The 24799-nt window shown below is 39.6% G+C and overlaps 1 protein-coding gene across 11 annotated transcripts in view; it reads right to left on the reverse strand.

The window, feature by feature from the left end:
- Arhgef9 (Cdc42 guanine nucleotide exchange factor 9) overlaps positions 1-24799 on the reverse strand; it is a 158100-nt gene that overhangs the window by 55899 nt on the left and 77402 nt on the right. For all 11 annotated transcript variants that reach the window (XM_039100035.2, XM_039100041.1, NM_023957.2 and 8 more), the window contains 2 exons: positions 18975-19166; positions 1660-1839 (listed from right to left, as the gene is read on the reverse strand). In XM_039100035.2, coding sequence (XP_038955963.1) covers positions 1660-1839; positions 18975-19166 — 372 coding nt within the window. The remainder of the gene's footprint in view (positions 1-1659; positions 1840-18974; positions 19167-24799) is intronic.

The following is a 24799-nucleotide window of genomic DNA, read 5'->3' on the forward strand; positions in this document are numbered from 1 at the left end:
ACTCAAAATTGCATGTGATAGATGCATGTTTATGTGTAGGTGTACATACTATATATGACTTATAATACATATTTTAATTAAGTTATGTCAATCAGGGTGACAATGTTTCCCCCAAAATATATACTATCTAACAAAACCCTCAGTGGTAGGCACGGGAAACCTCCTATTGAGTTATTGGTTGGGAAGTCAAAGAGACTTCCAAAACCATACAGTCTATTGCCATTGCTCTAGTGTCATTCAGAGAAGTGTTGCAGAAAATACCACAAACTTTGAACACAGGATTGGGAGGAATGGATCTAGATCTGACACAGAAACCTCGTCACTGAAGACTAATACCCATAGATTTAGAAGGACTGCATGCCAGCTGCCAGTGCAGAGCCCTGATTTACATGACATTCTAGAGAAAAGCAATAGTAAGATAATGAAAAGCAGATCAGCATTTGAAGGAAGCAGGAGTTAAAATTTAAAAGAAGGATAAGATCTTCAGTGTGCAGTGATAGAAATAAAATATTCTATTTCTTGACTACAATGGCAGTTACATAACTACAAACAATTAATAAAAAATCCATTGCGATACATAATTCATATTGGGGAATCCTATATGCAACCTATGCCCACGTAAAGCTGATAAATGACATTCTAGAACTAATAAACAATGTAATTTTTTAAAGGCAAAATAATATTGAAAATGGATAGTGTATCATTATCAAGTATTTATGCCAGTTTTACATTGATTTATCATATGAAAACTGTTCAATTCAAATTAACCACATTAATTGATTAAAGCATAAAAGCAAGTGATTCTTCTCCTCTAGCGGATAGAGGACAATGTCTGCAGACATATTTAGGTTGTTATAACTAGTAGATAGGAAAAAGCTACTTGACATCTAGTGGGTAGCAACAAAGAATGCTAATAACACATGACAATGTAAAGGGAAACTTGTAATTGAGGAAACTGGTCTGTGTTCTGTTTTGCCAACATGTGACTGATACCTATATGTTGCTATAAATTACATATATGTAATTTCGTGATACCTAAGAGCAAAATGCCTCATAAGATTGTTTTTATTCTGACTTAACTCCCTCACACACATCACAAGAGTTTTGTGTGTGATCATTGTAGATCTCTCAGAGTGCTTCCTTGTCTATAATCTTAGCATTAAAACTACTAGGCCATGAACATGTTCAATATTTATAAAATTACTCCAATACTATACTGGCTGCTTGGAAAGAGTTATCACGTCAGGCCTGAGAATGCCAAACTTAAAAAGATCTACTTGAAAAGTTCACCCTTCACAATAAGTGGAGAACTTAAATATCAGGAGGGATCTCTATGATGCCTCAGTCACAAAGCTCATCATGTCCAGTCAGCAGAAACAATGTGGTTTATATCAAGTATTTGCTTTCCTTCTGAAAATCTGAAATTTTGGTGCATGCTATACAAAGAGTACCATATAATCAATTCCCTATGGAGGCGCTGAAGTTCAAATAGGGCAACGGACAGAGCTGGAGTTAGCCAGTAATGTCAGGCTCACGTCCCGCATTTTCACTAGTTTGTTTACTTTAAGCCCAGTCCTTCACAGCTGACTAGAAGCAGCTCATACACCCTTCTATTGTTTCCTAGTATTTCTTTAAAACTGAACAAAGTGAGATGCTCACATGCTCCAAGAAGCAGGGTCCTATCTCGCTGAGGTGGGGGTCATCATTGTTGTACTGCTTCTCCAAGTCTCTCACGAAGCCCATCTGAAATCTGTAGATGTCTTCAATGTTTCCAAAGATGACTTTCAGCTGCTCATCACTGAACATGTCCCTTCTCTTTCGGCACTGCTTCAGGTACCCCTGCAGACAAAGGAAAAGCTCAGGGTGAAGACATTCCTCCCATTGCTTCCTATGCAGGCATCATTTCAGTTCCATTAAGTAGGCAGATAAAAGGGGTTGGGGATTTAGCTCAGTGGTACAGCCCTTGCCTAGCAAGTGCAAGGCCCTGGGTTCAGTCCTCAGCTCCGAAAGAAAAATAAAAAGTTTACTTAAGTAGGCAGATAATTTCTTTTTTTTTACATATTCACTTTACATCCCTCTCACTTCCCCCTCCTAGTCACCCCTCCCACAATCTTTCCTCCTCTTTCTTCTTCTCTCCTTCTCCTCTGAGCAGGTAGGGGACCCTCTGGGTATCTCTTCCTCCCGGGCACATCAACTCTCCCAGGCTATGCACTTCCTCTCCCACTGAAGCCAGACAAGGCAGCCCAGTTAGAAGAACATAGCCCACATGCAGGCAACAGTTTTAAAGATGGCTCCTGCTCCAGTTGTTCAGGACCCACATGAAAACCAAGCAACCAAGAAGAGGAGGATGGATTACAGCCATGAAGGGGATAGGAACTCCACAGGAAGACCAACAGAGTCAACTAACCTGGACCCTTGGGACTCTCAGAGTCTGAACCCTCAACCAAAGAACATACAGGGGCTAGGCCGAGACTTACCAGCACATACGTAGTAGGCAGGTGATTCTTATTTTCAGTTTTTGTAAGGGAATACGGGGGCTCTAGTGAAGGAGGTTACTACAGTAGTAAGTCTTCACACAATTATTACTGCAGAATGCTTATGCTTTTTCACAATTTTTATGAGAAAAATAATTCAAGAAGCCACAGGGCAATTTCCCTGAAGCTAGATTGCACACAGCATCAACTGTATTAAGAATTATAGGAGAAAATGAAGATATACTTCAGTGGTACAACATTTGCCTAGAATACATAAGACCTAGGTTCAATTTCTATTACCAAAAGGTGTCTTTGTTGTTGATAAGGAATAGAATACCAAAGACATGACCAGCTCCAGCTAAAGAAACAATTACTAAAATAAAAAGGGTTGTATAGAACGCTAGCAATTGAGGTCAGAGCACAAAAGCACTGATAAAGAAACAGGAATTGAGAAAATGAAACCATTCTTTTCTTAGTATTTTGAGAAAAGGGCTATGTAGCCCAAGCTAGCCTTGAACTCATAATTCTCACATTCACAAGGCCTCAATATATCACAGTATGCCAAAATGGTTAAGTCATTCTTTTAAAAAATTCTTTGCTATCTAAGACCAGGAAAGATTATAGATGATCTTAGTTAGCAAACCCAAGAGTAATTGGATATATCTGAAAAACATACAAATTCTCAAAAGAAATTCATTGCCTAATGAGAAACCCTTAACACAATGATGACAAAAATATTCAGCCAAGATAGCCTACTCCCTACGACATCAATTCAGAAAATAATTAGTGGTTATGTCCATTCTTCCCATTTGAAAGAATAAGGAATGATACAAACATTATATAATATACAAAATGCAGCAAGGATGCAGAGTTCAAAACCAGTATGGAAAGTAATGTCTATAAAACAGAATGAAAGGAAATGCCAATGAAGCTTCTCAATTGTCCAAACAGATTCATTACCAATATGAAGTAATTTGTATTCTTTCTATTATGAACATATGGAAATTATGTGTGTATATTAAGAAGAATGTAGGATGGTAGGCTGTTTACTTAAAGTTAATGGTAGAGAAGAAATACACATTCAATTTAATGGGATATTATACAGGCATTAAGGTGATTGAAACATACTAAAGAAACATGGAAGAGGTTTATGATATAATGTTAAATACAGAATATGAAAGATGGATCAATATAATACACTTTTTACACATGCATATACCTAAATCTCCTTTCTGTTAAAACTAGACTTTTTTCCTTATAAAATAGATCCTGATTATGGTTTCCCTCCCTCTATTCCTCCTAGTTTCTTCCTACCAACCAGATTCACCACTGTATGTCTCTCATTAGGAACCAAACCTAAGGGATAATAATAAAATAAAACACAAGATGAAACAAAAATTGACACATCAGAATAGGACAATACAAATAAACAGAAGGAAAAGAGCTCAAGAAAAGACATAAGATGGAAATGGAAAATATCCTCCTGAGTGAGGTAACCCAATCACAAAGAATACACATGGTATGCACTCGCTGATAAGTGGATTTTAGCCCAAAAGCTAGGAATACCCAAGATACAATCTTCTTGACTATATGAAACTCAAGAAGGAAGACCAAAATGTGGATGCTTCAGTCCTTCTTAGAAGGGGGAACAAAATACTCACAGGGGGAAATACAGGGACAAAGAGTGGAGCAGAGTCTGAAGGAAAGGCCACCCAGAGAGTGCCCCACCTGGGGAACCATCCCATATGCAGCCACCAAACCCAGAAACTATTGTTGATGCCAAGAAGTGCTTGCTCACAGGAACCTCATTTGGATGTCTCCTGAGAGGCTCTGCCAGAGCCTTACTGATACAGATGAGGATGGATGCTTGCAGCTAACCATCGGACTGAGAACAGGGACTACAATGGAGGAGTAAGAGAAAGGACTGAAAGAGCTGAAGGAGTTTGCAACCCCATAAATAGAACAACAAAATCAACCAACCAGACCCCCCAGAGCTCCCAGGGACTAAACCACCAACCAAAGAGAACACATGGCGGGGGGACCCATGGCTCCAGGTGCATATGTAGCAGTGGGTGGCACTGTCTGGCATCAATAGGAGGAGAAGCCCTTGGTCCTGACAAGGCTCTTTTCCCCAGTGTAGGGGAATGCTAGGGTGTTGAGGTGGGAATGGGAGGGGGAACATCCTCATAGAAGCAGGGGGAAGGGGTATGGGAGAAGGGGAACCAGGAAAGGAGATAACATTTGAAATGTAAATACATAAAATATCCAATAAAAATATTACAAGAAGAAAAAGAAAAGACATAAGAAACATACAAATGGAGGGGTCCACTCATTAACATTCTCAGGATTCCTAGAAAACTACCAAACCAGAGTCATACTATCTAAACAGAAAGAACCTATAGAGTCAAAAAATGTATATATTATACACATATAATATATGTTCTTAATTTCTAGTACCAAATTATTTATTGTATATGTGTGTATGTAAAATATATGTAAACTATTATATAATATATATATAAAATAAAAGATAATTTTAAAAATGAGATACGAAACCATCAAAGATTTCATTGAATTTGTTTTCTACTGGCCATCTACTACTGGACATGTTGCCTACCCTCATGAGGAGTTTGCTTCCCCAGTGAGATCCTTTGGAGAGAACTAATTTTGATTTGTAAGTGGTTATCAATCAGTGATAGCTTCTGGGATAGAAACGAGGTCACATGTCTACTTCTCCTTTCAGTTCTAGAACCCCATCTTGTGCAGACCCATACAGGCCTTGTGTCTAACCCCTACTTAATATGTAACCTCTGTGGTTCTATGGTTTATAGATTGATTATCATTGACCTTACAGTTAAAATTCACAAGTAAGTGAATTCATACCATATTTGTCTTTCTGGTTATCAGATACCTCCCTCAGGATGATTTTTTTCTGTTCCATTTACCTGTGAATTTTATGATGTCATTTTTAATTGCTGAGTAATATTCCATTGTATAAATGTATCGCATTTTCTTTCTTTATCATTTCTTCTGGTGAGGGGAATCTAGGTTGTTCCCAATTTCTGACTCTTATGAATAGACCATATTGGAGCATATTTGAGCAAGTACCTCTGTCATAGAATGAATCCTCCTTTGAGTATATGCCTAAGAATAGTATGGCTGTATGACTGAATCTTGAGGTAGAGCAATTCCCATCTTTCTATGGAACTGTCACACTGATTTTTATAGTTGTACAAGTCTGCACTCTCACCAGCAGTGGAGGAGTGTTTCCCTTACTGCACACACTTGTTGGCATGAGCTGTCACTTGTGTTATTGATCTTAGCCATCCTGACAGGTTTAAGATGGACTCTGAAAATAGTTCTGATTTGCATTTCCCTGATGGTAAAAGATGTTGAGCATTTCCTCCAGTGCTGTTCAGCCATTTGAGATTCCTCTGTTGAGAATTTTGTTAGATCTGTACCCCATTTTAAAATTGGTTATTTGTTTTCTTGGTAACAAGTTTTTTGAGTTCTGCATGTACACTGGATGTTAGCTGGTAGAAAATCTTTTCCATGTAGGCTGTTGCTTTGTGATGCGTGTCCTTTGCTGTGCAGAAGTTGTTCTGTTTGATGAGGTCACATTTATTAATTGTTGTCCTTAGTGTTTGGAATACACCTTAATTTTTACCTTAAATAGATCAAATTACAATAAATTATGCACAAGCAAAATTCTGCTCAGATCAACAGCTCATTGTTTAGTTGGGTCATTTGTTTTCTTGACTTTTTTTATTTTTTAGTTCTTCATATGTTCTGGATAACAATCCCCTTTGAGATTTCAACTAACTACAGTCAGAATAGCCAAGATCAAGATAACAACTGGAACAAATGCTTGCAAGGACGAATGGAAAGGACAACCCATAGTCAGTGGTAGTGGGACTGCAGACTGGTACAGCCACTCTGGAAGAGTATGAAGAACTCCTAAAAGCTAAAGATAAATCTACTATGTGCTAACCTACAGCACCCCTTGCATATATCCGCAAGACTGCATCCTACTTCAAAGATTCCTGCTCAGTCATGTCATTGCTGATCTAGTCACAAAGTCTAGAAAATGGAAACAGCCTAAATGTCCTTCAAGTGATAAACAGATAATGAAAATGTGGGGCATATACACAATGGGATTCTATTCCGCTTTAAGGATAAATGAAAATAAAATTATGAAAATTTCAGATAAATGGATAGAACTAGAAATTATACTGAGTGAGGTAACTCAGATCCAGGAAGACAAGTGTCACATAGTATCTCTTATATCCGGACCCTAGGTTATATTAACCTGGAATAACCACAAAAAGACAAGATCACAGAAAGGGACCATATAGGGAGCGCAATAGAGAGGAGAATAGCAAGAGATAGATGAAACTGATGGAAACAGTGGGGTGGCACGTCAGCTGTGGATGTGAGATAGAGCACAGAAGAGGAGGAACAGAGGAGGAATAAAAATCACTAAGGATGTAGGGAATCATCTTATTTTTTGTTTACCTAAAATTACATATAGTATGTATTATGCACCTTAGATAAGTTACACCACCAGAGATGATAATGCTCCCCAAGGGTCATAGTTCATCCAACAAAAATCCCAGTGCCAACAGAAACAAACAAGCAAAAACAAACAAACAAGCAAACAAACCAAAAAAAACAAAACCCTCTTTTCGAATCGCTGGTTGTGGACATCTTAAAAGACTCCCAAAATAATACAGACTATTGCTGTTGTCACTGGTGGCCCCTCAGATACTGAATATAAGTCTTTATTGCTGAAGACACCCCACACTTCAGACATAGTACTTGAAAGAATCCAAGTGTAACTCAATTGGAAGCCTCCTCCACGAGAAAGAGCTCACATAGTACTGGAAGATGCAATGCAAGCTGCAAAGGGAGAAAAGTAACCAAATAGTACTACCTGGCTGTGATGCCTACAACACACACACACACACGCGCACACACACACACGTGTCCATCACAGCAAGATATCTCCAAAGGTGTAACAGTGGCACTTATAAACTGGGAGTAACCAACAAGCATAAGGAATTCATGCCTGGTTCTGAGTCTTCTAGCCAACTACCAGTGGTTAGTGAGACCATGAATTTTAGAAAAGAACTGACTTCTGCTACTTTCTCAAACCAGTATATTTTCTAACTACATTCTTAATACTTATCCTTATAACTATAGATTAGTGTAGCTTTCAATTCTTGTCAAAGAAACTTCTTTTTGCAACAGAGCGAAATCATTACAGAAAGCCACAACTGGTCAAAATGCAGAGAACAAACAGCAGGATTCCCAGCCCCAATTGATACATTTGTAATAAACATATACATATAAAGCTCAGGGAAGATCACAGAAGATGGGATGGGATGGGTATAAAAGCCAGAGGACCAGAAAATCTGCTGTGAGACTATGCCTTCTATATAGGACAGAGAAACTGTACCCTTGAAATCTAAACAGTATAGTATCCTAAAGAAAACCTGAACAATGACAATACCCATTGACATGACAACATGGCTGGGGACATCTCCCAGAGTCCCACCCTTAGATAAAGACCAATTAACAGTGCTGAAAAGAGAATCAGTCTTCCTTCATTGGGCCCCTAATTGGTTATCTAAGGTGTTTAGGTGGGGTAGGGATTAGGGAAGACATAATCAAATTAGGGCTGCCCTAATTTTAGGCTAATTAGCTGTCTTATCTGTTTATTCTAATATACTATATAAAAATTACCATACTATACAACATATTAGCATTATCAATATATACCAAGATATAATGACCTTTGGTGAGTACCTGGGTAGAAATAATAACTAAAAAGAGAAAAATCTACTACTTTTGAAAGGTCAGAGATTTTTGTCATTGCTGCTGCTGTTTGGTTTAGGTTTTAATTTATTTTATGTAGCCCAGACAGGCCTCAAATTCATGATCCTCAAATTTCAGTTTCCTGTGTGATTAGGTTACAGGTACAAGCTACAGTTACCACATGCAGCTTAAAACCAAGGTTTAAACCTAAAAGACAAAAGTAACATGGTAAAACTTATTAGATAAAGGAAGAATTTCTTGATGGTGAAACAACTGAGACGAATCCAAATGACCAAGGAAAGGTAGGCAAGATTTTCTGGTGGCCCCTGAGAATAGAACTGATTTCACATTTATATTATGCCTGAGCTAATTCTGCCCCAGGGACAGAAAAGACATCATTTTGAAGCATCTTTAGCCCTGTTTGTTTAGCACTTAATTATTTCTATTGTAAAACTAGTACCATGGTTACAAACGGCAATGTCACAGATGATTAGTCATAATGATACTGAGCTAAGCTCTGAGTTTTTATCCCCCTGGCTAGATGCCGAAATCTGTGGAGAGTGCGGTAGACTGTCCTATTAACACATTCACACTCCAATAAGATGTGCTTCCATGATTGCTAAGGAGGAAGAGGCAGGAAGTGGAGAAGAGAGCTGTCTCACTACCTTAGGTTTCTCCAGTGAAAGTATGTCCACACAGTACAAAACCAGAGAGACTAAGAGCCACATATTACTTAAAAAACAAGCTCCCCAATCCACTTATTTTAGATTTGGGGAACAAGGTCAAGGGTTAAACAGACTTTGCTGAGGTTTCTTAGCCAGACACCAAACTATGACTTGACCCTGGGAATCTCAGTTCTAACACGGGTACTCTTTCTGAAAATATTTTGGTGCTGAAGGCTTTGGTTTATGGGTAATACAGTTTACAGCTAGAATACTGCCGATGGCCTAGCTAAACAAAGACTTCTTTTCTTTTCTTTTTTTTTTTATTAACTTGAGTATTTCCAGTGTTATTCCCTTTCCCGGTTTCTGGGCAAACATCCCCCTAATCCCTCCCCCTCCCCTTCTTTATGGTTGTTCCCCTGCCCATCCTCCCCCATTGCCGGACTTCCCCCAACAATCACGTTCACGGGGGTTCAGTCTTAGCAGGACCCAGGGCTTCCCCTTCCACTGGTGATCTTACTAGAATATTCATTGATTCTATGAGGTCAGAGTCCAGGGTCAGTCCATGTATAGTCTTTAGGTAGTGGCTTAGTCCCTGGAAGCTCTGGTTGCTTGGCATTGTTGTACATATGGGGTCTTGAGCCCCTTCAAGCTCTTCCAGTTCTTTCTCTGATTCCTTCAACGGGGGTCCTGTTCTCAGTTCAGTGGTTTGCTGCTGGCATTCGCCTTTGTATTTGCTGTATTCTGGCTGTGTCTCTCAGGAGAGATCTACATCCGGCTCCTGTCGGCCTGCACTTCTTTGCTTCATCCATCTTGTCTAATTGGATGGCTGTATATGAATGGGCCACATGTGGGGCAGGCTCTGAATGGGTGTTCCTTCTGTGTCTGTTTTAATCTTTGCCTCTCTATTCCCTGCCAAGGGTATTCTTGTTCCCCTTTTAAAGAAGGAGTGAAGCATTCACATTTTGATCATCCGTCTTGATTTTCATTTGTTCTAGGCATCTAGGGTAATTCAACCATTTGGGCTAATAGCCACTTATCAATGAGTGCATACCATGTGTGTTTTTCTGTCATTGGGTTACCTCACTCAGGATGATATTTTCCAGTTCCAACCATTTGCCTACGAATTTCATAAAGTCATTGTTTTTGATAGCTGAGTAATATTCCATTGTGTAGATGTACCACATTTTCTGTATCCATTCCTCTGTTGAAGGGCCTCTGGGTTCTTTCCAGCTTCTGGTTATTATAAATAAGGCTGCTATGAACATAGTGGAGCACATGTCTTTTTTATATGTTGAGCATCTTTTGGTTATATGCCCAAGAGAGGTATAGCTGGATGCTCAGGCAGTTCAAGGTCCAATTTTCTGATGAACCTCCGGACTGATTTCCAGAATGGTTGTAGCAGTTTGCAATCCCACCAACAATGGAGGAGTGTTCCTCTTTCTCAGCATCCTCGCCAGCATTTGCTGTCACCTGACTTTTTGATATTAGCCATTCTCACTGGTGTGAGGTGAAATCTCAGGGTTGTTTTGATTTGCATTCCCCTTATGACTAAAGATGTTGAACATTTCTTTAGGTGTTTCTCGGTCATTTGGCATTCCTCAGCTGTGAATTCTTTGTTTAGCTCTGAACCCGATTTTTTAATAGGGTTATTTGTCTCCCTGCAGTCTAACTTCTTGAGTTCCTTGTGTATTTTGGATATAATGCCTCTATCTGTTGTAGGATTGATAAAGATCTTTTCCCAATCTGTTGGTTGCCGTTTTGTCCTAACCACAGTGTCCTTTGCCTTACAGAAGCTTTGCAGTTTTATGAGATCCCATTTGTCGATTCTTGATCTTAGAGCATAAGCCATTGGTGTTTTGTTCAGGAAATTTTTTCCAGTGCCCAGGTGTTCCAGATGCTTCCCTAGTTTTTCTTCTATTAGTTTGAGTGTGTCTGGTTTGATGTGGAGGTCCTTGATCCACTTGGACTTAAGCTTTGTACAGGGTGATAAGCATGGATTGATCTGCATTCTTCTACATGTTGACCTCCAGTTGAACCAGCACCATTTGCTGAAAATGCTATCTTTTTTCCATTTCATGATTTTGGCTCCTTTGTCAAAAATCAAGGGACCATAGGTGTGTGGGTTCATTTCTGGGTCTTCAATTCTGTTCCATTGTTCTATCTGTCTGTCTCTGTACCAATACCACGCAGTTTTTATCACTATTGCTCTGTAATACTGCTTGAGTTCAGGGATAGTGATTCCCCCTGAAGTCCTTTTATTGTTGAGGATAGTTTTAGCTATCCTGGGTTTTTTGTTATTCCAGATGATACAAATTCTTCTGTCTAACTCTTTGAAGAATTGGATTGGTATTTTGATGGAGATTGCATTGAATCTGTAGATCGCTTTTGGTAAAATGGCCATTTTTACTATATTAATCCTGCCAATCCATGAGCATGGGAGATCTTTCGATCTTCTGAGGTCTTCTTCAATTTCTTTCTTCAGAGTCTTGAAGTTCTTACTGTACAAATCTTTAAATTGCTTGGTTAAAGTCACACCGAGGTACTTTATATTATTTGGGTCTATTAGGAAGGGTGTCGTTTCTCTAATTTCTTTCTCGGCTTGTTTCTCTTTTGTGTAGAGGAAGGCTACTGATTTATTTGAGTTAATTTTATACCCAGCCACTTTGCTGAAGTTGTTTATCAGGTTTAGTAGTTCTCTGGTGGAACTTTTGGGATCACTTAAATATACTATCATATCATCTGCAAATAGTGATATTTTGACTTCTTCTTTTCCGATCTGTATCCCCTTGTCCTCCTTTTGTTTTCTGATTGCTCTGGCTAGAACTTCAAGAACTATATTGAGTAAGTAGGGAGAGAGTGGGCAGCCTTGTCTAGTCCCTGATTTTAGTGGGATTGCTTCAAGTTTCTCTCCATTTAGTTTAATGTTAGCAACTGGTTTGCTGTATATGGCTTTTACTATGTTTAGGTATGGGCCTTGAATTCCAATTCCTTCCAGGACTTTTATCATGAAGGGGTGTTGAATTTTGTCAAATGCTTTCTCAGCATCTAATGAAATGATCATGTGGCATTGTTCTTTCAGTTTGTTTATATAATGGATCATGTTGATGGTTTCTGTATATTAAACCATCCCTGCATGTCTGGGATGAAGCCTACTTGATCATGGTGGATGATTGTTTTGATGTGCTCTTGGATTCGGTTTGCCAGAATTTTATTGAGTATTTTTGCGTCGATATTCGTAAGGGAAATTGGTCTGAAGTTCTCTTTCTTTGTTGGGTCTTTGGGTGGTTTAGGTGGAAGAGTAATTGTGGCTTCATAGAAGGAATTCGGTAGTGCTCCATCTGTTTCAATTTTGTGGAATAGTTTGGATAATATTGGTATGAGGTCTTCTAAGAAGGTCTGATAGAATTCTGCACTAAACCCGTCTGGACCTGGGCTCTTTTTGGTTGGGAAACCTTTAATGACTCCTTCTATTTTCTTAGGAGTTATGGGGTTGTTTAACTGATTTATCTGTTCCTGATTTAACTTTGGTACCTGGTATCTGTCTAGGAAATTGTCCATTTCCTGCAGATTTTCAAGTTTTGTTGAATATAGGCTTTTATAGTAAGATCTGATGATTTTTTGAATTTCTTCTGAATCTGTAGTTATGTCTCCCTTTTCATTTCCGATTTTTTTAATTTGGACGCACTCTCTGTGTCCTCTCATTAGTCTGGCTAAGGGTTTATCTATCTTGTTGATTTTCTCAAAGAACCAACTTTTGGTTCTGTTGATTCTTTCTATGGTCCTTTTTGTTTCTACCTGGTTGATTTCAGCTCTGAGTTTGATCATTTCCTGCCTTCTACTCCTCCTGGGTGTATTTGCTTCTTTTTGTTCTAGAGCTTTTAGGTGTGCTGTCAAGCTGCTGACATATGCTCTTTCCTATTTCTTTCTGCAGGCACTCAGCGCTATGCGTTTTCCTCTTAGCACAGCTTCCATTGTGTCCCATAAGTTTCGGTATGTTGTACCTTCATTTTCATTAAATTCTAAAAAGTCTTGAATTTCTTTCTTTATTTCTTCCTTTACCAGGTTATCATTGAGTAGAGCATTGTTGAATTTCCACGTATATGTGGGCATTATTCCCTTATTGTTATTGAAGACCAGTTTTAGGCCGTGGTGGTCTGATACCACGCATACGATTATTTCTATCTTTCTGTACCTGTTCAGGCCCGTTTTTTGACTAATTATATGGTCAGTTTTGGAGAAAGTACCATGAGGAGCTGAGAAGAAGATATATCCTTTTGCTTTAGGATAGAATGTTCTATTAATATCTGTTAAGTGCATTTGGCTCATGACTTCTCTTAGTCTGTCTACGTCTCTGTTTAATTTCTGTTTCCATGATCTGTCCATTGATGAGAGTGGGGTGTTGAAATCTCCTACTATTATTGTGTGAGGTGCAATGTGTGTTTTGAGCTTTAGTAAGGTTTCTTTTACGTATGTAGGTGCCCTTGTATTTGGCGCAGAGATATTTAGGATTCAGAGTTCATGTTGGTGGATTTTTCCTTTGATGAATATGATGTGCCTTCCTTATCTTTTTTGATGAATTTTAGTTGAAAATTGATTTTATTTGATATTGGAATGGCTACTCCAGCCTGCTTCTTCCGACCATTTGCTTGGAAAGTTGTTTTCCGGCCTTTCACTCTGAGGTAGTGTCTGTCTTTGTCTCTGAGGTGTGTTTCCTGTAGGCAGCAGAATACAGGGTCCTCGTTGCGTATCCAGTTTGTTAATCTATGTCTTTTCATTGGGGAGTTGAGGCCATTGATGTTAAGAGATATTAAGGAATAGTGATTATTGCTTCCTGTTATATTCATATTTGGATATGAGGTTATGTTTTTGTGCTTTTCTTCTCTTTGTTTTGTTGCCAAGATGATTAGTTTCTTGCTTCTTCTAGGGTATAGCTTGCCTCCTTATGTTGGGCTTACCATTTATTATCCTTTGTAGTGCTGGATTTGTAGAAAGATATTGTGTAAATTTGGTTTTGTCATGGAATATCTTGGTTTCTCCATCTATGTTAATTCAGAGTTTTGCAGGGTACAGTAACCTGGGCTGGTATTTGTGTTCTCTTAGGGTCTGTATGACATCAGTCCAGGATCTTCTGGCCTTCATAGTTTCTGGCGAAAAGTCTGGTGTGATTCTGATAGGTCTGCCTTTATATGTTACTTGACCTTTTTCCCTTACTGCTTTTAATATTCTTTCTTTATTTTGTGCATTTGGTGTTTTGACTATTATGTGACGGGAGGAGTTTCTTTTCTGGTCCAGTCTATTTGGAGTTCTGTAGGCTTCTTGTACGCCTATAGCTATCTCTCTTTTTAGGTTAGGGAAGTTTTCTTCTATGATTTTGTTGAAGATATTTACTGGTCCTTTGAGCTGGGAATCTTCACTCTCTTCTATACCTATTATCCTTAGGTTTGATCTTCTCATTGAGTCCTGGATTTCCTGTATGTTTTGGACCAGTAGCTTTTTCTGCTTTACATTATCTTTGACAGTTGAGTCAATGATTTCTATGGAATCTTCTGCTCCTGAGATTCTCTCTTCCATCTCTTGTATTCTGTTGGTGAAGCTCGTATCTACAGCTCCTTGTCTCTTCTTTTGGTTTTCTATATCCAAGGTCATTTCCATGTGTTCTTTCTTGATTGCTTCTATATCCATTTTTAATTCCTTCAACTGTTTGATTGTGTTTTCCTGGAATTCTTTCAGGGATTTCTGCCATTCCTCTCTGTAGCCTTCTACTTATTCTCTAAGGGAGTTCTTCACGTCTTTCTTGAAGTCCTCCAGCATCATGATCAAATATGATTTTGAAACTAGATCTTGCTTGTCTGGTGTGTTTGGATATTCCGTGTTTGCTTTGGTGGGAGAATTGGGCTCCAATGATGCCATGTAGTCTTGGTTTCTGTTGCTTGGGTTCCTGCGCTTGCCTCTCGCCATCAGATTATCTCTAGTGTTACCTTGTTCTGCTATTTCTGACAGTGGCTAGATTGTCCTATAAGCCTGTGTGTCAGGAGTCCTGTAGACCTGTTTTCCTGTTTTCTTTCAGCCAGTTATGGGGACAGATTTTTCTGCTTTCGGGCGTGTAGTTTTTCCTATCTACAGGTCTTCAGCTGTTCCTGTGGGCCTGTGTCTTGAGTTCACCAGGCACGTCACTTGCAGCAGAAAAGTTGGTCTTACCTGTGGTTCCGAGGCTCAAGTTTGCTCGTGGGGTGTTCCTTATGAGCTCTCCGCGGCGGCAGCCACCAGGAAGATCTGCGCTGCCCTTTCCGAGAGCTTCCCTGCACCAGGGTTCCAGATGGCGTTTGGTGTTTTCCTCTGTCGTCAGAGATGTGTGCAGAGTGCAGTCTCTTCTGGTTTCCCAGGCGTGTCTCCCTCTCTGAAGGTTTAGCTCTCCCTCCCACGGAATTTGGGTGTAGAGAACTGTTTATCCAGTAGGTCCCTTCAGGTTCTGGCGGTGTCTCAGATGCAGAGGACCTGCTGCTCCTGGGCCCTCCTCTAAGGGAACCCAGAGGCCGTATACAGTTTCCTCTTGGGCCAGGGATGTGAGCAGGGGTGGGCAGTGTTGGTGGTTTCTTCCGCTCTGCAGCCTCAGGAGTGCCCACCTGACCAGGCGGTGAGGTCTCTCTCCCACGGGGTTTGGGAGCAGAGAGCTGCTGCGGGTTTGGGACTCCCCCCGCTAAATACTGGAAGTCAACAAAGATTTCTCTAATTCTCTTTGATATCTATTTGCTGTGGAGTGGAATAAAGATAGCTTTTAATGTCTTCAACAAAAGCTCTGACTAGGTTGGCTGCAGTGGACAAATCCTCAAAACAGAGTCATCACACTCCTCCTCCTGTACAGATTAACATATCCATGTTGTACCTTGTGTTCTGAGACCATGATGTTTGAGAGTTGGGGAAAATAAGGCATACTTCTACGACTAACAGGCTTTCACAGCATTTGAGCCCGGACACACTAATAAAACTTTTTTCTAATTAAGGATAATTTGTTGGTACAGAAAATAATAATATTTAATAATAATATTTGCCTTCTTTGAAGATTAAGTGACATGCAATATGATAATCAAACAAGTATGTAAATGCAAACAATTATATTTAATTTTACTTTGCAATTTTTTTTGCGAATCTACCATGTGTCAGACACTGTGGGTTATGGATTCAAAGTCAGTGTTTAACAAATAAGATCCCCTTCCTCGAAGCCCTTGGTCCTGCCAAGACTGAACCCCTAGTGAACGTGATTGTTGAGGGGAGTGTGGTAATGGGGGGAGAATAAGAAGGGGAAGCCCATATAGAAGGGGAGAGGGAGGGGTTAGGGGGATGTTGGCCCGGAAACCGAGAAGGGGAATAATAATCGAAATGTAAATAAGAAATACCCAAGTTAATAAAGATAAAAAAGATCGCCTTCCTCTTATGACATTTACATCCTAGTATGATAGATAAGCTATAAGTAAATGAATACAGAAATACACAATTTAGCTAGTAGTCAAAAGTATAATGGAGAAAGGTAAAATAGGAAAACGAAGAAGCAATGCAAGCTTGAAGTTTTAAATAGAATATACGAATAAAAACTTGAAGCGCCTAATTGGAGGAGGATTTCTCTGGGCAGGGAAAAAATAGTTTAATGTCTCTGTTTAGGAGCATGTCTGGCTCTAGATGAATAGTACGAAGCCAGTAACGGTGGGTTAGTAAGAACATAGAAAAAGAAGCAAGAGATGAAGCCAAAATAGCGAGGGGGTGACACTACTTGCCCCTGGAAGTAATAACAGTTTCCATTTTTACTTGAAGGGAAATTATGAGCCATTGGAAGGTTTTAAGCAAAGGGGGAAAATTAGCTTAGGTCATGACAGCCTGCCCTAGTTATCAAGTGGCGAATAGATTCTATTAGTTTATTACAGATACCATAATATCTGCAAATTCTCATTTGAGGATTTCTCAGTTCCTATGTCCCACTTCTCAAAACTTTATATTTGCAAATCAAATAGGTGAATTACTAAAATGAACAATTTTATTCAGTAAGTCTGAGATAAAGTCAAGCATTTTATATGTGTAACAAGGTGATGCTGGTGCTGATGGCTACAGTAGAAACCTTTGAGAATAAAAGGAGAGCTACGGATAGATGAGTGAACAGAAAAAAATCCTTTGAAGGGAGAAATAGAAAGACATTTTCTAAAATATTTGGAGCATATTTAATTACAGCATTACATGTGTGATCTGGAGTTACAGATCAGTGGTAGGAAACTTGTCTAACATGTACAAGGGTCCAAGTTCACACCCCAGTACAATTCACATGTAAACAACAACAGTACATTTCTTTAGTTCCCTCAACGACTTTAAGGAGTAGGTATATAATGAAGTGCAAAGGACAAAGGAGAAAATTGAGCTCAGAGTACGTGTATACTTGATGTAGGGCTACCTTTAAGGTGATGGGTTTAATTTGTGACTAAGTTGAAATATAACAGTCAGAACAGTAGGTTTCTAGAACCTAAGTTCTTTTCACCCTATCTTATTGCTCCATGACATGAAGAGGATAATTCTTAATCTACTTAACTGAGAAAAGAAAATGAACTCAGGTTAAATTTAATATCCATAACTATCTTTCCATAGGTGTACTGTCCGATGAGATTTCAAATAGTAGTGTGCCTTTATTTAAATTATTTCTATTTAAGGAAAAAAAATTAAGTTTTTCTTCTCAATGACACCAGCCATGTTGCTAAAGCTTGGCTAGCTAGCAGATGTCCACTAGAGAGAGGAGACAACACATTTCACCACCGAAGAAAGTTCTGTTAGATAGCTCTGTTCTAGTGAAACTAGGTCTTTGAAAATATTACAACTATATTCTCAACCACAGGTTAGGAGAAGAAATTAGGCTCTGATTGCTCCTAAAACAGAAAGCAGGGTGATTTGGGTTTTGGGGTGTGTGTGTGTGTGTGTGTGTGTGTGTGTGTGTGTGTGTGTGTGCCTTTTCAAAAAGGGCTAGAGAGACAGTTCAGTGGTTAAGAGCACTGGACACTCTTACAAAGGACCTGCATTGGATTTCAGCATCTACATAGTGGATCCCAATCATCTACAACTCCAGTTCCAGTGGATTCAATGCTTCCTCATGTACCAATCACACATGTGGTTGCACAGACATACATGAAGGCAAAGCACCCATATACATAAAACAATGACTTGAAAACATTCTTTTCTCCATTTTCTATTGATTTTCTCTTACTGCTTAGTAATAAATCCTTTAAAATGTTAACCAGCCTTCATTAAGAAAAAGAGAACATGGGGGGGGGTTGTGGGGGGCATGGAGGCTCCCATAGTCTAGAGATATAGAAAGCACGAAGTTAGGGAATATCAAGACACAAACTAAAGGAGCTGAAGCTTATTGATATAGCCTTCATATTCTGTTGATTTCTTTTACAATTACTTACTTATATGTTTAAATTAACCACATTGTTCTTTAAGTGAGGGAAGAGTACCAGCACATCAGGGTCATAAGCGATGCTCTTGAAACTTAAATATGCTCATGTCTCAACGTAGCTACTGATAATTCACAACTTAGGTGGCAAGAGTGAAGACCTTACAATTTGCATCCTTTAAAATAATCCTAGGGACTCTGCTATACATTCAAGCCTCTCTGTTGCTTAAATGTCCTTTAATGAATGAGGTAGGTTAGGCCTTTGCTGGATCAGAAACCAAGAGTTTAAGAGTACAGATTTAGGAAAGGAAAGACAATGACAAAGAAGAGGCAGGCAAAGAGGTAAAGGTAGAAGGACAGAAGGTAAATATTAATGAATTAATAACAAAGATGGATTTAAAAAAAGGAGAGAGAAAAAAGAAAACTCAAAGGATGCAATTTCATTCTACTGAAAACAATCTGGGAGGTGAGTCCAGCTGCTTTTTTGGTCATTTTGAGACTGCCACAGGCAGGCTCAGGCAGATGGTCAGCTCTTCCTAGAAGTGTCCTGCATTGTACCACATATGCTTCCCCATACACCACCATAGCTACCTCGCAAATGTCCTTGAGATGCTTGATGTAATGACGTTCCGTGCTCATGATCTCATTGATGACATTGGCCCGCATCTGGTCCCGGTTCTGTAGTGGCCGGCCCAGACAGAGGCAGTCTGAGTTGGGGTCCAGGTGCCCATTCTGCACGTCACTGGGCCCTTCCTCCACCCCATCCTCCTGGTTCACCCAGAGCTGTAGAAGTAGGAAAAGAAAAAAAATGATAATAGATTAGAGAAATTTCCAGCTAAATAGAAAAATGAGGATAAACAAGTATCTTTCGGTTTCCACAGCGCCTTCATTCAGAAGCTTTTGAAAACAGTATTAGGACTGCCTGTACGATGTCCTGATGCCCTACCAATGCTTCTAGTACTCTCTAAGTCTCTAGAAACCTATCTGTAAAATGGAACATGTGAAGAATTTCTGGATCATTTTGAAGAGGCTTGGTAACCAAGAAGGCATTTGAAGGGAGAAAAGTAAAAGCAAACAGAAATTGTTCCTGCTGAAATATATGTATATACGGTTTGATTTTAGAAAAAGAAACTGGCTAGCTGGCACCTGAACCTCGCTGATCCCGGCCCACAGCTCCTTGCTCCCAAACCCCAAGGAAGAAAGAGCAGATTGCCCAGAAGTGTGAGCAATACTGAGACTGCAGGGCAGGAGAGACAGCCACTTCTGCCCACCATTGCCCACATCCCTGGCCTAAGAGGAAACTGTATAGGGCCTCTGGACAGAGGAAGATAGGGGCAGTCAAGCTGCAGGAGCCCTGCAGTCCAGACTGCACCCATATCTGAACGGACCTGGCAAAACAGCTCCCTGCACCCAAATCCCATGGGAGGGAGAGCTAGACCTCCAGAGGGGCAAACAGGCCTGGGAAGCTAGAGGAGACTGACTACTCTCTGCCCACAGTTCTGAGGCTAGAGGAAAACACCTAGCACCATCAGGGCCCCCTGTGCACAGGGATCTAGGAGAAGTAGGGACAGGCACTTCTGGTTCCCACCCACAGTGAGAGCTGAAAGCCAGTGGAAAGGAACAACTACATGCCTGAGAGCAGAACACACTGTTCCTATAACTGGCTGAAAGAAAACAGGAAAACAGGTCTACAGTACTCCTGAAACACAAGCCTATAGGAAGGGCAAGCCACTGTCAGAAATAGCAAAACAAATAACACCAGAGAAAACCTGATGGCAAGAGGCAATCGCAGGAACCCAAGCAACAGAAACCAAGACTACATGGCATCATCAGAACCCAATTCTCCCACCAAAGCAAACACTGAATATCGAAACACACCAGAAAAGGAAGATCTAGATGTAAAATCACATTTGACCATGATGATGGAGGACTTTAAGAAAGACATAAAGAACTCCCTTAGAGAAATGCAAGAAAACACAAGTAAACAAGTAGAAGCCCTTAGAGAGGAAATACAAAAATCCCTGAGAGAATTACAGGAAAACACAATCAAACAGGTAAAGGAATTAAAAATGGAAATAGAAGGGGCTGGGGATTTAGCTCAGTGGTAGAGCGCTTACCTAGGAAGCGCAAGGCCCTGGGTTCGGTCCCCAGCTCCGAAAAAAAAAGAACCAAAAAAAAAATGGAAATAGAAACAATAGAGAAAGAACACAGGGAGACATCCCTGGAGATAGAAAACCAAAGGAAGAGACTAGGACTCATAGATACAAGCATCACCAACAGAATACAAGAGATAGAAGAGAGAATCTCAGGAGCAGAAGATTCCATAGAAATCATCCACACAACTGTCAAAGATAATGTAAAACGGAAAAAACTACTGGCCAAAAACATACAGGAAATCCAGGACACAATGAGAAGATCAAACCTAAAGATAATAGGTATAGAAGAGAGTGAAGACTCCCAGCTCAAAGGACCAGTAAATATCTACAACTATATCATAGAAGAAAACTTCCCTAACCTAAAGAAAGAGATGCCCACAAACATACAAGAAGCCTACAGAACTCCAAATAGATTAGACCAGGGAAGAAACTGCTCCCATCATATAATAGTCAAAACACCAAATGCACAAAACAAAGAAAGAATATTAAAAGCAGTAAGGGAAAATGGTCAAGTAACATATAAAGGCAGACCTATCAAAATCACACCAGACTTCTCACCGGAGACTATGAAAGTCAGAAGATCCTGGACAGATGTCATACAGACCCTAAGAGAACACAAATGCCAGCACATGGTTACTGTATCCAGCAAAACTCTGAATTAACATAGATGGAGAAACCAAGATATGCCATGACAAAACAAAATTTACACAATATCGTTCTACAAATCCAAACCTACAAAGGACAATAAATGGTAAAGCCCAACACAAGGAAGCAAGTTACACCCTAGAAAAAGCAAGAAACTAATATTTTTGCACCAAAACCAAAAGAAACTAATATTTTTGCACCAAAACCAAAAGAAGAAGCACACAAACATAATCTCAGGACCAAATAGGAAGATAACAGGAATCAACAATCACTATTACTTAAAGTCTCTCAACATTAATGGACTCAATTCCCCAAAAAAGACACAGATTAAGAAACTGGATAAGTAATGAGGACCCAGCATTTTGCTGCCTACAAGAAACACACCTCAGAAAAAAAGACAGACACTACCTCAGAGTAAAATGCTGGAAAACAAATTTCCAAGCAAATGGTCTGAAGAAGCAAGCTGGGATAGCCATTCTAATATCAAATAAAGTCGATTTTCAACCAAAAGTCATCAAAAAAGATAAAGAAGGACACTTCATATTCATCAAAGGAAAAATCCACCAAGATTAACTCTCAATCCTAAATATCTATGCTCCAAATACATACATAAAAGGGCACCTACATACATAAAAGAAACCTTACCAAAGCTCAAAACACACATTGCACCTCACACAATATTAGTAGGAGATTTCGACACCCCACTCTCATCAATGGACAGATCATGCAAACAGAAATTAAACAGAGACCTAGACAGACTAACAGAAGTTATGAACCAAATGGATTTAACAGATATTTATTTAATATTCTATCCTAAAACAAAAGGATATACCTTCTTGTCACCACCTCTTGGTACTTCCTCCAATGGTCACAAAACAGGTCTTAAAAGATACAGAAAGAAAATAATCAATCCCATTCGTCCTATCAGACCAGCACAGGCGAAAGCTGGCCCTCAATAAAAATAAGAAAAGAACGCCCACATATACATGGAAATTGAACAATGCTCTGCTCAATGATAACCTGATCAAGGAAGAAATAAAGAATGAAATTAAAGACTTCATAGAAAACGTAGGTACAACATACCCAAACTTACAGGACACAATGAAAACTGTGCTAAGAGGAAAACTCATAGCTCTGAGTGCCTACAGAAAGAAACAGGAGAGAACATACATCAGCAGCTTGACAGCACACCTAAAAGCTCCAGAACAAAAAGAAGCAAATACTCTCAGGAGGAGTAGAAGGCAGGAAATAATCGAACACAGAGCTACAGTCAACCAAGTAGAAACAAAAAGGACTATACAAAGAATCAACACAACCAAAAGCTGATTCTTTGAGAATATCAACAAGATAGATAAACCCTTAGCCAGACTAACCAGAGGACACAGAGAGTGTGTCCAAATTAACAAAATCAGAGAAGAAAATGGAGACATAACAACAGACTCAGAGGAAACATAAAAAATCATCAGATCCTACTACAAAAGCCTGTATTCAACACAACTTGAAAATCTGGAGGAATTGGACAATTTCCTAGACAGATACCAGGTACCGAAGTTAAATCAGGAACAGATAAACCAGTTAAATAACCCCACAACTCCCAAGGAAATAGAAGCAGTCATTAAAGGTCTCCCAACCAAAAAGAGCCCAGGTCCAGACGGGTTTAGTGCAGAATTCTATCAGACCTTCATAGAAGACCTCATACCAATATTATCCAAACTATTCCACAAATTTGAAACAGATGGAGCACTACCGAATTCCTTCTATGAAGCCACAATTACTCTTATACCTAAACCACACAAAGACCCAACAAAGAAAGAGAACTTCAGACCAATTTCCCTTATGAATATCGACGCAAAAATACTCAATAAAATTCTGGCAAACCGAATCCAAGAGCACATCAAAACAATCATCCACCATGATCAAGTAGGCTTCATCCCAGACATGCAGGGATGGTTTAATATACGGAAAACCATCAACATGATCCATTATATAAACAAACTGAAGATAATAACCACATGAACATTTCATTAGATGCTGAGAAATCATTTGACAAAATTCAACACCCCTTTATGATAAAAGTCCTGGAAAGAACAGGATTTCAAGGCCCATACCTAAACATAGTAAAAGCCATATACAGCAAACCAGTAGCTAACATTAAACTAAATGGAGAGAAACTTGAAGCAATCCCACTAAAATCAGGGACTAGACAAGGCTGGCCACTCTCTCCCTACTTATTCAATATAGTTCTCGAAGTTCTAGCCAGAAGCTGGAACGAACCCAGATGCCCTTCAACAGAGGAATAAATACAGAAAATGTGGTATATCTACACAGTGGAATACTACTCCACTATCAAAAACAATGTCTTTATGAAATTCATCAGCAAATGGATGGAACTGGAAAATATCATCCTGAGTGAGGTAACCCAATCACAGAAAAACACACATGGTATACACTCATTGATAAGTAGATATTAGCCCAAATGCTTGAATTATCCTAGATGCACATAACACATGAAACTCAAGACGGATGACCAAAATGCGAATGCTTCAGTCCTTCTTTAAAAGGGGAACAAGAATACCCTTAGAAGGGGATACAGGGGCAACGTTTAGAACAGAGGCTTAAGGAATGCCCATTCAGAGTCTGCCCCACATGTGGCCCATACAATATACAGCCACCAAACTAGAAAAGATGGATGAAGCAAAGAGCTGGAGGCTTATAGGAACCAGACGTATATCTCTCCGGAATATGGCAAATACATAGGAGAATGCCAGCCACAAACCACTAAACTGAGATTGGGACCCCCGTTGAAGGAATCAGAGAAAGGACTGGAAGAGCTTGAAGGGGCTCGAGACCCCATATGAACAACAATGCCAAGCAACCAGAGCTTCCAGGGACTAAGCCACTACCCAAAGACTATACATGGCCTGACCCTGGGCTCCAACCTCATAGGTAGCAATGAATAGCCTAGTAGGGGCACCAGTGGAAGGAGAAGCCCTTGGTCCTGCCAAGGCTGGACCCCCAGTGAACGGAATTGTTGGGGGGAGGGTGGTAATGGGTAGATGATGGGGAGGGGAACACCCACAAAGAAGAGGGAGGGAGGGGTTAGGGAGATGTTAGCCTGGAAACCGGGAAAGGGAATAACATTTGAAATGTAAATAAGAAATACCCAATTTAATAAAGATGAAGAAAAGAAACAAAAGAAAAACAGAAACTATATATTTAAGTGCCAAAGAAAGCATCTAAGTGCTTACAGTTGTAGAAAGCATAGTTGGATCCAGGAGTAGGTATTGCAAAATAGAGCTTTAGTGTTGATTTTCACCAAAGGATACACAAACAATAATCAGACTTTGACGGTAAAACGAATTAGACCTGAAAAGACCTCAAGGGTGGAGAAAGGAAATCTTCAAAGTGAAAGTGAAAAAATCTCCTTTGAGGAGGCAGGATGAGATGTTTACACCACGGATGATTTAGTTTGAATCAAGAAATGATTTCAGTCCCATTTCACTCCAGTTCTAGGAAGGAGATAAATCTATGCAGAGAGAAGCAGAGATGGATCCGTTTACCAGATATGGGTGGGTTTGCCAGGAAGAGAGGCAAAATCTGTCATGCATAATTAGC

The sequence above is a fragment of the Rattus norvegicus genome, chromosome X (assembly GCF_036323735.1).
Source record: "Rattus norvegicus strain BN/NHsdMcwi chromosome X, GRCr8, whole genome shotgun sequence".
Lineage (NCBI taxonomy): Eukaryota > Metazoa > Chordata > Mammalia > Rodentia > Muridae > Rattus > Rattus norvegicus.